Source organism: Alexandromys fortis, unplaced genomic scaffold (assembly GCF_014885135.2).
Source record: "Alexandromys fortis isolate MF-2015 unplaced genomic scaffold, M_Fortis_MF-2015_v1.1 scaffold_18, whole genome shotgun sequence".
Lineage (NCBI taxonomy): Eukaryota > Metazoa > Chordata > Mammalia > Rodentia > Cricetidae > Alexandromys > Alexandromys fortis.
The window spans coordinates 1119686-1137847 of NW_026067897.1; the positions used below are offsets into that span (position 1 = coordinate 1119686).

The window sequence follows — 18162 nt, forward strand, 5'->3', positions numbered from 1 at the left end:
TCCATCAAAGACACTCACCTCAACAAGTAGATCCTTGCTCAACTTCTCATCTAAGACCATCTACTTTCCCGGGCTTCTAGATACAACTTAGACATTGGGAGCTACAACGTCATCATGTGAATTTTGTTAGTGAAGCTTTGCACTACTTTGACATCATTACTGACAGTCATGTGACAGAAGCAGGATTTGATTTGGCTCAAGGTTTCAGTGCAGAGTTCTCTACTTGGTTGATTCAGGGCATTTAGGAATGCAGAACATTGTGGTAATGGAGAAATATGACAGAGGTTATTCATTTCATAAAGGAAGAAGAAGAGGAGGAGGATGAGGAGGAAGAGGACAAGGAGGAGGGGAGGAGGAGGTGAAAGTAGAGGGGGTGGAGAGGAATGTTGTTTTCTCTTTTCATTAAGTCTACAAGTCTGGCTGCAGTGAGATTTTTTTTCTACAGTAATGGAGCCCATATTCAATTAACAGGAATAAAGGGTCAGTGTATGGGTTTTACTTAAAAAATATTTCAGAACATTCTCTAAAAACATAGGCGCCATCTGAATGACAGTTTTTTCAAAATCCGCTACAAGTATGTACCAATTAGGCAAAACCAAACATTGAGCATTAAAATGCGAGGTAAACAAATCACCACCTAATAAATCTTCTTCCAAAACTCAGTAAAAAGTTTCAAAAACCTATACAAATAATAAAACTGAAAGTAATAAGTTAAATAAACACTGTAAAGTAAATCAATATAATTAGAGCAACTAAGGTCTAAATTGGGTTTCTTTAGTGGAAATCTTATGAAAACCTTTGGATAATAAAGGCTAAAATATGCTAATTATTCATTTAGGCTACAGTATGGCTATGAAGTTTGTAGTCAATTAGCTCTGTATTGTCTTAGTTCAGAAAAATCTTGCTAGAAAAGAAGAAAGACATGGTTAATTGGAGCACAGTATTGAAATAAATACAGGTTGTGTTTTTCCTCATCAGCTGAGTTTAGTTAAGCTTCTAGGAACATTCTCAGTTAACGTGCTATCTTATTTATTCACGGGCAGATTATTTGTGCTTGGCTTTCCCCAGGGCATCCTAGTCTGATTGGCAAGGACCATCATAAAGGCTTGCTAACCTCTCTGTGGCTAGTACAAAGAAAATCAATATTCATGGCTATGCAGACAACCATAATCATATAATAACTCACAAAGGCTACTTCCCAGGAACTGATTTGCATTATTTTATATGTCATTACTTGAATAATACAAAGTATTATCTGATTAGCACTCCTGCTAATGTGTGCTATAACTTCCGAAACAGCAACCACAAAATAACATGGTTTAAAAGCTACTAATGACTTAGCATACACAAGGAAATATTTGTATTAACAAACTATTAATAAGCAACTTATCATAATACATGAATGCTTTTTATAATGTGTGCCCGAAAATATGGGTGTCATAGATGCCAAAGAGCATGATAGGATTTTTGTTCTCCCCTTAGTTTTTCTACCTATCTATCTATCTATCTATCTATCTATCTATCTATCTATCTATCTATCTATCTATCTATCTATCTATCTATCTATCTGTCTATCAGCTATTTATCATCTATCTGTCTATTTATCTAGGACATTTCTATATAGTTCAGTTGTCTTTGAAGTCACTTTGTTAAGGAGACTGGCCTCAGACTTGCATTAATCTTTCTGCCTCTTCTTTCTGAATGCTAGGATTCCAGGCATCTACTCGCATGCCTAGCTGAAGACTTTTACTCTTAGTTAAGGATGTGAGAGTTGAGTTCAATGAGTATGAACTTCTTTTGAGCACATTAGACTCTCAGAAAAACTGAGAATCTGCGGAAATTCTCACCCAACACTTAAACACATTTGCATCTAATGATTAGAGTTATTTGTTCCTCACTTGGTCCAGTGTCAAATCAGGCATGAAGTTCTTGAACTTCCTTTTGTTACATTTATTTATTTATTTGTGTGTGTGTGTGTGCAAGTGCACACAAGTGCTACAATGCACATTCAAAGGCTAGAGTAGTCAGTTTTCTCTTTCATTCCCATAAATCTCAGGATTAAACTCATTTTATCAGATCTGGCAACAAACAACTTTACTGATTAGCTATATTGATAGTCAAAAAGTGTAACTTTTTAAAGCACACATTATTTTATGGGAATGTGATGTGGGATTCCCCTCTGTATGCTATGAATATATTGTATTACCATTGGTTAATAAAGAAGCTGCTTTGGCCAATGGCTTAGCAGAGTAAAGCCAGGCAGGAAATCTGAACAGAGATAAATATAAAGAGTAGATGGAGTCAATCAGACATCAATCGGCCACTGAAGGAACAGGACATGGAGAACAATGAGGTAATGCCACAGCCATATGGTAATACATAGACTAATAAATATGAGTTAATTTAAGATGTAAGAGCTAGCTAGAAATATGCCTGAGCCATCGGCCAAACATTGTTGTAACTGTTAAAGTTTTTGTGTGGTTATTTGGGTTTGGGTGGTTGGGAAAAAAAGAAGCAGTCTCCATTTACAGGCATAAGTGTTTCACCTGGAAGTGTGTCTATGCAGCACACGTGTGCAGTGCCACAGACATCATATGAGGGCACTGGATCCTCGAGGGCTGCAGTTTTAGATAGTTGTGAGCCATTATGTGGTAACAATAACTTGAACCTCTGGAAAGCAACCACTGATCTGAATCTCTGAGACTCTCTTCAGGCCCAAACATTTATCTTTTGAGATGAAAAAGAAATTTCACCACTACTTCTCAGATCATAGTAAATATTGAGAAAATATCTGAGAGTCAAACAGTAATACAGCATTGTAATTTAACTTCAGTATAAGAGTACGGTTAGAGAGTTTATGCAGCTAAAGGAAAAGGAAGGCATTAGAAACTCACAGTTTCTAAAAGAGAGTCAGTTTTCTTCAAAGGTGTTGTCTCTAGGATGTTTCCTAAGCTACACTGGATGGTTCCATACCCAAGCACATATAGGGACTGAATGGCATAAAAATGTGTTGCATACATGTATAAGATTCTCAAAGATCAAATTTTGACTCAGTAAGTCAAAATTTTTAGGGAATAAGGACTGAAATGAGGAAGGGAATGATAAAAGCAAAAATTATTAAGTGACAGAATAATGAAAACATCTTAAAAACTTTCACATTTAAAATGACTTACTGATAACTCCTTATTGACTAAACTCCATGTAGATTTGTCTCATTTTCCACTTGTTATTGCCAGAAACACAAAATATCACTTAGATTTTTCAATAACTTTTCAAAAGTAAACATACTTGATTTTTGAAAGTCATTTGAAGAATTATAGAATTATGATACAGTGATAATTGGAAAATTCTTCCCATTTAAGAAATGAACATTTCATTCAGGCAGCAGTAGTGCACACACACCTTTAATCCCAGCACTCAGGAGGGAAAAACAGATCTTTATGAGTTCGAGGACAGCCCAGCCTGGTCTACAAGAGCTAATTCCAGGATAGGCTCCAAAGCTACAGAGAAACCCTGTCTCAGAACACACACACACAAAAAAAAACAAAAACAAAAACAAAACAAATAAAAATGAATATGTCACATTATTTTCACATAGTATCTGAAATTGGCATTTCTGCACCAATTTATGCTTAACTGAATTATGGCTGGAGATAAGGAAATGACAGAAAGTAGGTTATAAGCTGTTTTATTCACTTGCTTATATCTATAGATAGAAAATCAGTTCTCACATATACTTTGTTATATTAAGTACCCCTTTCTTGACCCCATGAGCTTTTCACACAAAAGAAAGGATTATTGTAATTACAGTGATATGGGTCTGATATACAGTAAGGCTGTCCTGTGCTGATCAAGTCCACATGCATGGAAAAATACTTAGCTCCTACAGCTTGCCCTGCAAAACCTTCTTAAAGTTGGAGATTGGGACTGCCCGAATATTAGAAGACTCCCTGACAAAATAATGCTTATGTTCACAAAATAACTGTTACCTTAGCTTGAGAGTTCAAGCACTCACAACTTGTTTTATTTTACACTGAGGAGAACTTTCTGGTCTGACAGTGAAGAAACTGCTGTTGTGGAAGTACAGCTGAGATGGATTTTTATGGTTTATATATGATTTAATACTACGATATTCTTACTTCTCTGCCTCCTTAGTTTTTTGTTACTTTTATAGATAAATTTCTTTCCAATGGTATACTGTAAATTTCCTTTTTTTTTCTGGGAGCATTTATTTCAAATAATTAGAAAATTGGAAATCTTAGAAAATTAGAAATTTAATAAAAAGTCTTAGTCTAGCCCCGCTCTTTCAACTTTTTGTAGAGAGCCAGTAATGACCTTTGACAACAGAGAGGGGACCGAGAAAACTATGGACAGAGAGTCAGACAACAACAAAACAATTACTCTCGCTATGTCTAATTAGGGTTACTCACAGGAGCATGGTTTAAGTGTTGTTTAGGAAAGAATGGGCACCATATAGAGAAAAGGTCTTCCACCCTACAAACTGTGAGCCAATTACATGTCCTTAGGGATGAGTGGGACTTGTAGTCGCTCCTCATCATCTATAGGAGAACATTAATGGACTCTCTCTTGTCCATGTCTCATGGAGATAATCACAGCTAAGGAGAACTGAGGACACAGTGTCCATGCATGGTTAGTTGATAACATGTAAGCCTTTCCTCATTTTCTTCCCACTTAATGTCTTTCTCAAAGACCAGAGCCTCACCTCTGTGACATGTGAGGATATGGAATGAGTCCCTTTCCTCTTCTCTGAAAGAGCGGAAATTCCCTTATGAAGTGTTCATCAGCAAACACAGATCACCTAAGAATATTGATTGATCTATGACCATACATCATGAGAAAATAATACTGATATATAAAAGAAAGATGCACACAGAGATAGGATGGTGTGGTTCCTGTGTACTCACCTACACTCTGGAGACTTCCTGGTATGCTCTGTTTCATAAAGAAAAAGTAAAATTCAAGGAAGCTTGGGACAAAATGGCGAGTTCCTGAGATACTTACGCCTTCAAAAAAGAGTGTATAAACTTCAGTGTGAAGAGTGTAACAAAGGAGAATCAACATGTTATTGTTTCCCACATACTGACTTATCTAGTTCAGCACCATCACATATCATAGACTTAATGCTTAGGGGTGGAAATTTCATTACTTAAGAAAAAAGCTATACCCTATGCTCAGGTGTTTTGATAGAGAGCCATTAAGCAAACAGTAATACAGATATCCAACATGTGCATAATAGAGAACATCCTTGCTTCATTGTGCCTTGTCCCAACCTCCTGATGGTGAGCCTTTTCCTCAAGCTGAGGAGTTTCTCAAAAGAAAATAAAAAGGTAGATATTTCATATTTTTTTAAATGTAGGGTTTCAGTAGTAATTTGGAGGAGTCTTTTCATACTTTTTTTTGTGGTTGTTCTGAAGTACAAGTATTTTCTCAATACCTACGACTGCTGGTTTTCTTTTCAAAAAGTTACTTTGTATAGACCAAATATTTACATGAAATACAAAACAATTTTGAGCTGAACAGTTTAGTGTAATTATACATTTTCAAAGTGGGTTTCCTTCTATCTTTCTATCTCCCACTTTCTCTCTCTCTCTCTCTCTCTCTCTCTCTCTCTCTCTCTCTCCCCTCTCTCTCTCTTACACACACACACACACACACACACACACACACACACACACACACAATACATTTGTTTTTATGTTTTCTTGTGCATCTTTCCATCATACTGTTTTTAACTACAGAAAAAATTCAACATATTTTACTGGACTAGTGTATATAATGATTACCTAGATCTGGTAATTAATAGCTCAAGACCTTTGCGGCAAAAGTTTGCCATTGTACAATTCATTTTATATAATAATAATTTAAGCTAAAATTTGTGCTCCAAAGTTGAAACATGAAAGTTTGATCAACAAATTATCATTCATGTATGAATAAAAAAAGGTAGAATTCAAGATCACAAATTGGATAATTTGTCTAGTTAGGGCTAATGGGGGTCAGATGGAGCAGTTCATCAAAAGTATTTTAGTAAAGTGATAGACTTTAAATAAATAAGTGGAACATATGAATGAAACCGTAAGTTTTATGCTAGGCCTGGTATTCACTGAGAAAATGTTGCACACTATTTCTGGATCTTGGAAGAGGATGTGGTGTCACTAAGTGCCTTCCTTATCTGCCTTTAGAACATTGAAACTGAAACAGCAGGATAAAAATGGAAATGAAAGATTTTTTTTTATAAAATAATAGATGTACTTAAACTTTAAGTTGTGATTTATACAACATATTATGTACCTAAGACTCTGAATAAAATAACAAAATACCTTGTTCTTTCCTAAATAAACAAACATGAAAGGCCAAAATTGTAGCTTGGGATTTGGCAGAATATTCTGTTGGCAGAACAGTTAAGAATTTCAAATGTACTGAATAATGTTTACTTTCTAGGATTCATGACTTGGAAGGAAAGTATAATTTAAATGTCTATATAATTACGTGTGTGTATATAGATATATGTATATCTATATATGTTGTCAGTTCTCGTGTGATGTTCATGTGATTTTTCAATAATGAATGAAGCATCTGTTTCATGATTTTCACAGAGTTTATTAAAATATCTCTCTAATATAATAACTTTACTGTAAACTTGGGCATTTTCTCCTACAACCTAATAGATTAAAACCGTATGAGAAGTACTGACTAAGACACAAAAGTCATGGACGCCAGTATCTAATGGTTTCTCTTCACCTTACCAATCCCTTAATTTCAAGAAACCTAATGTTGGGAAGCAGTTTTCTCATTTGGAATAAAAGGAATAAAATTAGCATGCATGGGTTTCTCCCTATGCCGCAGAAATGAATTCTCACAATATCTCTTCATGGAGCTATGTTTACCCATGTACAATACTCAAAAAAATAAAAGTTTGGAGTAAATAACTCAAGCTGCAAAATAATATATAGAGATGTTTTTGCCCACCATGGTGTCTTTGAAAACACAGATTTTCCTTTGTACATGACTCAATTTATTATAGATAGTAAACACAACACAGAAAGTAGGGTAAAGTCTATCATATAAACTCAACATGAAGGCATAAATGTAACCACATGAAGAAGGAAAATCTGCTGATGCTAAATGTAGTAGCACTTTCTTTACTACTTGCTCGTGGATCATTGGTTTCCATGAGTTTTCATAACTCAGAGAAAAAGTGTGTGTTCTACAGCATCCCTACCAAGAATGCAAACCGGTTATTGGACAGGTGTCTCTGGGTAACTGATTACAGACAATATCTGCAGCCCATTTTGGAGGGCAGCTTATTCATTAACATAGACATTTATACAAAACCTTCAGAGTGTTTTTTACCAGTTTAAAAAAGCCACTAAAATTACCCATAGTCTAGTACAAATTCTGCTCTCCAACCTACCTTCTAGTATCTCTGAACATATAACTTACTTCTAAACAGTTCTTCTAAAGCAAAATATTAATTGTTGTATGTTTCTTCATGTTTACAGCATAATATAGTAATACTATTATACATGTAGCCCTGTAGGTCTATAGTTATGTTTTAGTATCTGTTGGGTTATCAAAGATGGCCCAGTCCCTTTTAAAGAAGAAAAAGTGAACTACATCTATTCATTATGTAACGACATGCTGGTGCTTTTGAGACATCTGTATTTCTCAGAGGGAGAATTTCCCTATGAAACACACTTGCATATTTTAAAATATTCCTTCTGTCCTTTCCCTGTTTTGTTTTCTTAGTTAACTTGATAGCAAAATGCTACTTACCAGTAGCTACCTCAACTGCAGAGAAACAGGGTGCGTGTCTGAGTTTCTGTGTGTGTGTGTGTGTCACTAAATCATGTGAACTGATTTTTTATGTGGAAAATAACAGATTTTGTTTGTGATGAAATTGAGTTTTTGTGCTTGAGAAGGTGGGAAATATTTTAGGTATAAGTTTTTATTCATTTTTTTGGATACAAAAAATAAGTACAATGGTAATGGATTTATTTCTAAATATGAAGTCAGTTTAACTGAAATGTCATTATTTCATAATTTCAAGGATTAGGAATGTGAGGGAAGCTTTGTGCTGCCTATATTAATAATCTATGGATATTTTAGTGATATATGTGGGGCAGAGTTATCAAAATAATTGAGTAGGTACATGAAGCCCCATTCAAGCTTCTGATAAGACTTGTTCCTGGAGAAGCTCTCACCTGGCTCATTCATTTCATATGTTGCCTAGGCAACCTTTAACATGACATATGACTACTTCCACAGTGATTGATAAGAAAAAGATTGCCTAAGTTGGAAATTGTCATTGTGGATTTTTTTGTGGAGTGATTTACTATTGTCTCCTTTATTTTCTTTAGAGAGGAACGATGTTATCCTGTGTACAGTGAGTCAGGGTGCCATGACTAAGGTTTGATCACTGGTGGCCGTCTTTGAGGATGGTTAATTGGGTATCAATTATATTGAGTGGAGTATTAATGGAGAAATATTTTGGTGGTTGTTGTTGTTTTATGACGACACTAGGAGTCCACACTAATTGCAGTTACAATTCAAAGCTGCAGCTCTCTCGACATTTGTTCTATAAAAAAGATGATACACTGGTCTTGGGGAAGATGGCTAATTTTCCAGTACCAAGTATAATTTTGCTCAGTTCAATATAGGGGAAAATATAAGAGCTGAATATCCACTTTTTAAATGGTTTTTAGAATTAAATAAATTTTGAAGTAGTTCTAAAAATAATGCTGGCAAAGATAGGGGGAAAATGGAACAGTTATTCACTGCTGGTGGGAGTGCAAACTGGTGAAACCTTTATGCAAATCATTGCTGAAGTTCTCCCCAAACTGAGAAGCAGATATATCATACAATCCAGCAATACCAATCATTATATTCCCAAAGGACTCTATAGTCTACTTTGGAGATATTTGGCATTCATGTTCACTGTTGTTCTATTCACAATAGTCAGGAAATTAAAAGTGTTGATCATGTGATAAATGAAAAACAAAAATATAGTACATATGCACAATCCAGTGCTATTGAGCTATAAAGGAATAGAATTTATGAAACCCACAGGTAAGGAGCTGGAGCTGGAAACAACTATTCTGAGTTAATTAATACAGACCCAGGATGACAAATAATACATGCTTTCTCCACCCCCCCTCTCTCACTCGGTCATGTGTGCATTATAACTTTGAATCTTTAGAAGGTGTTTTGAAATCAAAACGCCCATAGAAGACAGCAATCCATTGAAGACTCTAACAATCTAAGCAAACTATTCAATCATCTCCTCTATATCTTCTTAAGTGTACCCTTAACAGATTCTAATAATTACTCAGACATTGTTCTTTCCAGAGACAACATTCCTATTTCTGAAGTAATATATGTCATAGAACTATTCTTGGCACCCACCCTTCTTTTCATTATACTAACTTTTCTGGCTAAATATGTCATCCTCTAGATGCTTTTATCACCCACATTATAAATATCTAGATCTAATGCTGATAATGTATGTAGGCTTATTCTGATGACTTGTCATGAAATATTAATATTGACAGCTTTATTATGTGTTAATCTTCAGTCTGCTCATATCTGGATGATTATATGAATAGAATTTTCCCAAAATAAGCTTTTCTATTATAAAAAGAAATAAAGGTTTTCCTTTTCAACAATGAGTGGGCAGCTTATCCCACCATGATTTCACTGATTCTTTATACAAGTATTTCTTCCTTTGAGTCCTTTTAAAGTTCTTTTATTAATCTTTATTGTCCTTTACAAGTTTCTAATCAAAGTGCATTTCAATCAACTGAATTCCACTATATGCATTTATTCATCAAACAAAAGTCTACTGAGAATCAGATTCCACACACAGCCCTGATTATCAATGAGCTCAGTCTGAGACAGCAGAGTTATAAACAGGAAAAAAAAAAGCACGAAGAGCTCAAACAGAGATGCTAACCCCATCACAATGTCCTCAGTCAGTCTACAGTTCTCAGAACAAAGAGGTGCAAGGAAGTTATGAAACAATGGCACCTCTTAAGATAAAGACGTATATGAACCAGTGAGGTCTCAGATAAGGAAACAAACCATTTCTCATGACTTTGAAGGGGGACTGAGTCTCGTCATTTGAAATTAGTAGCAGGCTGACCAGAGACAACCTAATAAACATATCAACTTAAGAAATACTGAGATCGTTTGCAGAATGCCATGGGTGACGAATGTACAAACTAGCAAAGAGGGAGGGAGCTATAAGACCAATTAATTATGAAAAGTGTTAAAAAATAAAGACCATAAAAATATGCCAAATACAAATAAACAGCTTTGGTCGAAAGCCAGTTTCTGCTCTGGACAATGAGATGGATACTGATTCTGATAGATTAAAACACAGAAAAGATGACAACGGTCAAGTACAGGAACACAATAAGTTTTCTTTTTAAATTATACTCTGAGAACCCCATGGGGGCAGTAAAGTGGAATCTGGATTTGGAGCTCAAAAGAAAAGCTAAAACAAATGAAGGCTTTTATAAATTATTATTATAGGAATAATTTAGGTCATAGCAATAGATGAAAAGATAACCAAAGAGGAAGTAGTAGAGAAAAGCATATGGGAAAATGGTAAATAATATGAAAGACCTTCAAGAAGTAAGATGGAATCCTCATACAGTATAAGCTCCAATGTATTTGTGTGTGTGTATGTGTGTGTGTGTGTGTGTGTATGTATGTGAAATAAGGCAAGCCCAGAACCATTTCTATACCTTATTAATTTTGACAGGAATTAAAACTTCTCAAATATAATTGTTTCAATTCATATGCTATTTTTATGGTTATGAAGATCTAAATATAAAAAATAATTTAATACCACATGATAATCATATAATGCAACAGAATTTAATTGTTTTTAAAAACTAACATTTGCTGTGGGAAGACCTTCTGTACATGTGTTGCTTTTATTAGTTAATTAACAAAGAAGCTGGCTTGGCCTTTGATAGGGCAAAGTAGAGCTAGGCTGGGAAAATTAGACTGACTGCTGGAAGAAAAAAGGCAGGGTCATGAGATACCATGGAGCCACTAGAGCAGAAGGATGCAAGTTGCTAGCCCGAACCTTGCTGGTAGGCCATGAGCCTCATGGTAAAATATAAAATAATAGAAATGGGATAATTTAAGAGATAAGAGTGAGCTAGAAATATGCATAACCTAATAGGCCGAGCAGTGTTGTAATTAATACAGCTTCTGTGTGATTGATTATTTTGGTTCTGGGAAGCCAGGAACAAACAAGCAGCCTTCCTACAACAAACATTTGTTTAACTTTGTATTGGATCTAGTAAAATGAAGTAAACATAATAAAATGAGTAATATTCTAGGAATGAAGAAGCCACTCTAGTAAATAAAGAAATAACGTCCTTCTTGAATATGATGCCTAATTACTTTAAAGATAGACTCTTCATGTTTTACTAAAAACATGTTTAAAATGTATGTGACAATAAGTTATTTTAAGAATTTTGCATCTCAGTAAGTTCAGTAACTACTCCTGTGTTAGGATTCATTTAGGTCATTTAACATATAGTCAAGCAATTCTTTTTTCAATAAACAGAAACCTAAAGACAGACAACATAAATAATAATCGCTCAGACTGTGGACTGACTGATAAACATCTTTAAAAGTACTCTCTTGTCACCTGACACTTTTCTTCTCTGGCCTGGATCTGAAAAAGCCTGGGATAAAACCGGACTCGCTGAACATAGTGGACAATGAGGACTACTGAGAACTCAAGAACAATGGCAATGGGTTTTGATCCTACTGCACGAACTGGCTTTGTGGGAGCCTAGGCAGTTTGGATGCTCACCTTACTAGACCTGGATGGAGGTGGGTGGTCCTTGGACTTCCCACAGGGCAGGGAAACTTGATTGCTCTTTGGGCTGATGAAGGGGGGGGACTTGATTGGGGGAGGGGGAGGGAAATGGGAGGCGGTGGTGGGGAAGAGTCAGAAATCTTTAATAAATAAATAAAAATAAAAAAAAAATATCAGCATGGAAAAACATGCAGTCTCCCGAGAAACCCTATGTAGTAGCAGTAGCTGGAAGGAGAACAGAAAGCCTGGTGCAGCACAAGAAGATCTAATGTTCTTGCCTCTGGCAAGAAACATGTTTCTCTGTGACCCATTATACCATTTTTCAATGACTCTCTGTGGTCAATATGAAGATCAATATCGAGACACCCACATAGGCATTCTCATAAGAGAAGGTAAACTCATGAAAGTTAAGGTCTAAGGTAAAGTTACTCATTTCATATTTAATAACAATATACTTTTAACGTTTGGTTTTCAGTGAAATTATTATATCATTTCCACTCCCTATTTGTTAGATAGTGGTGATCACCTTATGCATGTCTCTTTACACTAGACAGTGAACTCAGAAACAATAATCTGTTACTGCAACACACACCCCTACACACATACACACACAGTGATGGACATCATCTCAGGGTTTCTTAATGTCAGACAAGTATTTCATCCTTGACCCTTGAAATGTACTTTCATATTAACAGTATTATAACATAGATCATAATGAAATTCTTCCTGTTTCAGGATAATTCTCTGAATATACTTATATATCATTTTATAGGCATGGTTATTTTTTTCTCTCGTAGGTGACTGGCTTGAAATCTTGTGCTAGACACCTGCTTATACAAAAGCAATGGGTGTGATGCTTTTTTTTTAAGGTGGGCAATTCTACCTAAACATTTATTATTATATCATATCTTAGAAAAGAATAAGTTGTTATTACTCAAAATAGATTTTAACATTCTGCTAGAGTTAAATTTTCTCATTATACCAAGGCAATAAATGCTTTTAAAAACCTTGCCTAGCTAAATATTTTCAGTTTAGAATTACTATGTCCATACTCAACTTTTTCACAAATGAAAACTCAATATAAATTTTAAAATGACAGCATGTTTTATTCAAGATGCATTCATATGTAAATGTTTTAATAAAATTATGGTATAATTCCATTAGTGCTAATTAGCTTGAGCTTTAAAAGGCATCATGACAATAAGCAAATTGGTCAAAGAGTAGGCAACAATAATCTGTGGTTACTGATAGTCTGTGACAGTCTTTATCTTTCTTCAGGTAGACAGAATTCAAATTGCTTTCATTAGAGGGGTAATATGCTGTGCAAAATGAGCAAGGCACTTATCAAGAGGCTCTTTCATTTGCATATTTTTGCTGCAAAACCAGGCAGCAGTGTTTTCTAGCTGCTCAAGAGCTGTGGATGAAAGGAAGAAAACCACCCAGGTAAACAAGCCAGGGTAGTTCAGGACCAAATTATAGGAAAAGCAAAGCTTATCAATAGGGATGTCGGAATTGTGCCTTTTGTTAATCTGTGCTACCAAATGATAACCTTGTTGGCTTTTAGAAACTAGGATGTAAAACTGTATGAATGCTTTTCACATCTATTAATACCACGAGCAAAGTTGGAGGCTGCTCTTATAAGAAACGATCAATACTCTAGACTGACACCATCTAGCTGCTAGCTCTCGCTGCTTAAGATTCTGAATTTTAATTAAGCAGTAAATCGTTATGGAATTATATTTTCAGATGTCAATTAACATGCCCTTAATCCCTAGCAATTCTGAAACACTGTTATTTTGCAAAATTTTTCCTTTAGGATTCTTCCCAGAGCAAGAGTCTTAATTGACTGGTAGAGATATTTTTTTCCTCAAAATTTATGAGCAGATATCAATTATATTGCTTAAGATTACAGCTGGAGCTTTACATCACAAGAATATTATGATTATACTTTAAGTTACAATCCACAGTACAAATTAAGAAAAATAGATGTATTCTTGAAAACATCTGGTCAAACATGTCTTGACCTAGCTACAAGTATTAGGTCATGCTATATTTGAGATTTTTTTTCCACTGACACATTCCTTGGAAAACTTTTTAAATCAAATGAAACACATAAGCATTTATAGTACTGGTCCCAGTCAGATTAGTGTAAACATTTTTCTTTCCTGTATAATCAAATCCTCATTTGTTTTTCTTTTGTCAGTAAACTTGTTTATTTATAAATGTTCTGCCTACTACCTAGTAGAGCAGAAACCTAAAGCTAAGTGCTACTTTTATTGACGATCTCAGTAATTTAAGAGAAAATATAGACAGCTTGAAAGACATAATCCTTATGCAATATTTACATAATTTAAATTTATGAGGACACACACTAAATGAATGAAACGGGTAACATTCAACTGTGACTGCCAATGTTTCAGTATTAGAAATGGAGTGTTATAAGTAAGTAAAACATATTCTACACACAGTATACATTGAAAACATTTCGACTTCCAGTGTTCAAAGCTTACAATATAAATTTCACAGTACAAATTGAAACAAATTTGTTGCAGGTTATTTGAGATAATGATCAGTTAACCAACATTTAAATATAAATATGTTTGACTCTAAAGCTTTGACTTTTCATTCCTCCATAAAAATTCTATGACTTTCTCTCATTAGCTTCAGAAAATATACTAATAAGGTAAGACTAACTTAATACTATAAAATACAGAACTATTAACTTGAAAGTTCGAGTTAGTATCACATATTTTATTTTGGTAAACATTAAGATTGATTTGTCCTTTGAAACTGATGATTAGTTTTAAATTTAGCCCTAGCAAATTTACACTATTCATGACTTTACTAACCTCTGTGTATCATAAAAAGAGCAAGGTGATTAACAAAATCCATCTACTAAATGTTTTCATGAACTAACAAAACTTAATTCTATGACAAACATTAACTCATCAAAGAGAATTAAGAGTTTTACTAGCTGATTAGTTGCCATAAAAGCAATACACCGTGTAGTAGAGCACCATTTACAAGAGCAAGGAAGGAAAATTATTCAGGGTTGAATTATAAAAATGAAGAATTTGAACACTAAAGCATCATCGGACTCTTTGGTCTGAAAATGTACATTTGTGTACAAGGAGAACTCATTCTTGGATTGGATTTTCTAGCTGTTACACTGCTGTTAACCATCAGAACATAATGATGGCAATTAGAAATTTGCTTATGAGACAATATAGATGGTATTAAGATAATTAATTACATTGTCATGCCATAACCCAATTAAATAGATGAAAGACAAAAGAGAAGGAGAAGAATTATAAACAAGAAGTGTAATTGTGATACTAGGACTGAAGATAATACAAAATACACAGTGTAGCATACTATGTATGTTAGAGTATATTGCACAAGGAGAAATGACATAAGGTGTATATGATGAATATTTCAGGACTTTAAGGATAAACTATAAATTATTTTTAAAAGTGATGATTTGCAAGAGCAATGCAATTTTGTGTTTACATTTATATCTATTCTTCAAGGAACACATACATAACTAAACAAAGTAGTGATTTTGATCAATTATTTTCCCAATCTAAAAAAGCCTTAAACACTACTTTTATATTTTGCAAGTAATATATAGACTCTCTGCCTTAATTTTATCAATTAAAAATTACTTGAGCATCTTAAAATAAAATGGAGATCATTAAACTTGGAAAGAAATGATGCACTTACCATCGTGATTGGGATTTCCCAGTGTCCACGGCTCATCAGAATCAAAATGAGTATCTCCTCCAATTCCTGGTCCCGGGAAATAGGCATGTGCCAAAAATCCTCCCTCCCCATCAAAGGGGGAACTGTCTCCATGAAAACCAGATGCAAAAATGATGGTTATATCCACATCACGTTTGCCATTTTCTAGTTCACTGTAGGGAACTTCTTCAAATGTTAATGGAGTTACATTCTGCCACACATCAAAGGCACGGCGAATTGCTCTCCTGGTCTCAGGGTCTCCAACTTTTGGAGTTACGTTCTTTATACTGAAAGTTGGAAAAAACAATGATCAGTGTGGCTTCTTGGGTGTAATTTAAACTACTGTAATTTTTTTCACCTCTTTAGTTCAAAATTATGAATGAAAATGGCTGTATTATAGAGCAATAGAATTCATTCATTTTTAGTGACTTTATAGACATTGTTCATTACACCAGCTATTTCATTATCATCAAGGGGGCATTTATGAGCCAAGGCTATTAGGGAGAAGATCTGCATAGGATGGGTAGTGGAAGGTAGGATGACAGATCAACCAGTTTTCTAAGTGATCAAACAGGTGCAGGAGCTTTGAGCTGAAACAAAAATACCAACTTCCTTTTTATTTCCATCATTGAAGAAGTATATCACTGTAATTAGCCAATCAAATAATATCTTTATCTGTAGATCTGTGAAAACAAACTCAGCATGAAGCAAGTTTTAATTTTGTTAACAAAGGCCCAGTTATTGTGGTATCTGATATTCTGCTCTGCTTAACTGAGCCTTTTCAGTTAAAAAAAAAAAGTAACTAAAATAGCTACTTACAACAAAGATTTACACATTTTGTGAATTTAAATGGAACCAGGAGTAAATGAAAATGTTATCTAGACATTATTAGCTTCACCCTGGTCTAACATTAATATAAGTTGATGAGGCAAATTACTATTTTTGATTCATTTAACTCTACTCATATATATACATACATATGTATGTATATATATATAATTTCCTCATAATTTCTCTAAAATACAACATATATGAAACTTGTTTATATAATTTTATGGTACAGAATGCAGCTACAGTTTAAAATTAACAGATGAATACTATAAGGTTCAAAGGTTTTAAATCCTTTCAATCAGTAATATTCTCCACATAAGATTACCTAAAGTAAAATCTTTCATATAAAAAGTGCTAGGATGTTCAACGGAATATAGCTTGCTGTACAGTCATCAGAGGTGATTGTCAAAGCTGCAATCTACAATGATAGTGATGTAGCCAAAATATGCCATTAAACTGCATGCCATTGCTAATAGTGGACTAAAATTTGTCTCTCTTTTTCAGATTTATTTCTCAACATCAAAAACTTTTTATGATGTACTTTCTAGTAGAAAAGGTAACATTCTGATTATATATAACTAAATTGTTTATAATCATTACACATGCCATAATAATAATGACCTTACTTGGGCATTGTGAGTGTGACAAATAGAGAATAAACCTTATTTCATCCCACCAACAATACATGGAGGTGAATAATGATACATATCTCACAAAAATGTGAGAATTTGCAAGAATTTAAAGGAACTTTTCCTATGAGAGAGACGAAAATGCTCAGAGGAGCATTTTCCTCAATACCCTGAGCATCCATTGTTGTGGATTCTGTATACCCCATACATCTAAAAATGAGCTTCCTTTTCCTTTATAATACATAGTCGAGGCCTTATTTACATTTTAATATGTCGATAAATATTATTTATTCTATACAAAAGAGCAGAGCAAAGTTGGGAAGCAAGGAGTGATCCAGGAAGCTGCAAGTGGTAAAAGGCTTTCGAATTAATTTTATTAATTATTCTCATAAATGAGGTGAATGTTTAACTTTCAGAACAAATCTCTAGCATGAACTATTGAGAGAACCTTTTATGTAGCATTAAAGTCATTTTGCTTCATAATTTATGAATATTATCTTTTCACCAATGCCCTCTACCTTTACATCGTATTTGTTGCTTTAAGTGGAGGAAGAACAAATGGAGTGTTAGGAATGACTCTTAGATGTTGGTCTGCTGCCATAAATAAATGACTTGATTCACAATGAGGAACGTATAAGGTGGCAGAGAAAATGCTGAAATGGACGATTTTAAGAACTTTTGCAAACCCCCTGATGGAAGATGGTGGAACTAAGATCAGCTGGTGCCAGTAGAGACAGGATGCATTTTTGAGGGGAAACACACAACTAAATTTAAGATTAGTGAAAGGATGCGTAGAAGAAACTGCTTTCTGCCTGCTCAAGGATGGTTGTCGGTTTGAGCACACCTTTTCCATCATTCAGCATACTGTCCTAGGTTACGTTTTGAGAAAGAGGAAGTATCTCCTTGGAGGCATCAAAGCCTGTTAGAACTCATTTCCCATCTTGATGCAGCAGAGGCTCGCCAAGTGAAGGCATCATTCTTAATCTTGTGCAAATTAAATTACTAGTAACCATTTATCCCCTTTATACACTATGGAACTACAATACTGCTAAAGACATGCTATTTGGAAGGGTTTCCTGCAGAATGAGGACTTATCTAGAT

The 18162-nt window shown here is 34.5% G+C and overlaps 1 protein-coding gene across 1 annotated transcript in view; it reads right to left on the bottom strand.

The window, feature by feature from the left end:
* Mmp16 (matrix metallopeptidase 16) overlaps window positions 1-18162 on the bottom strand; it is a 179262-nt gene that overhangs the window by 59596 nt on the left and 101504 nt on the right. The window contains exon 4 of the mRNA XM_050119116.1: window positions 15584-15888. Within this exon, the coding sequence (XP_049975073.1) occupies window positions 15584-15888 (305 nt within the window). The remainder of the gene's footprint in view (window positions 1-15583; window positions 15889-18162) is intronic.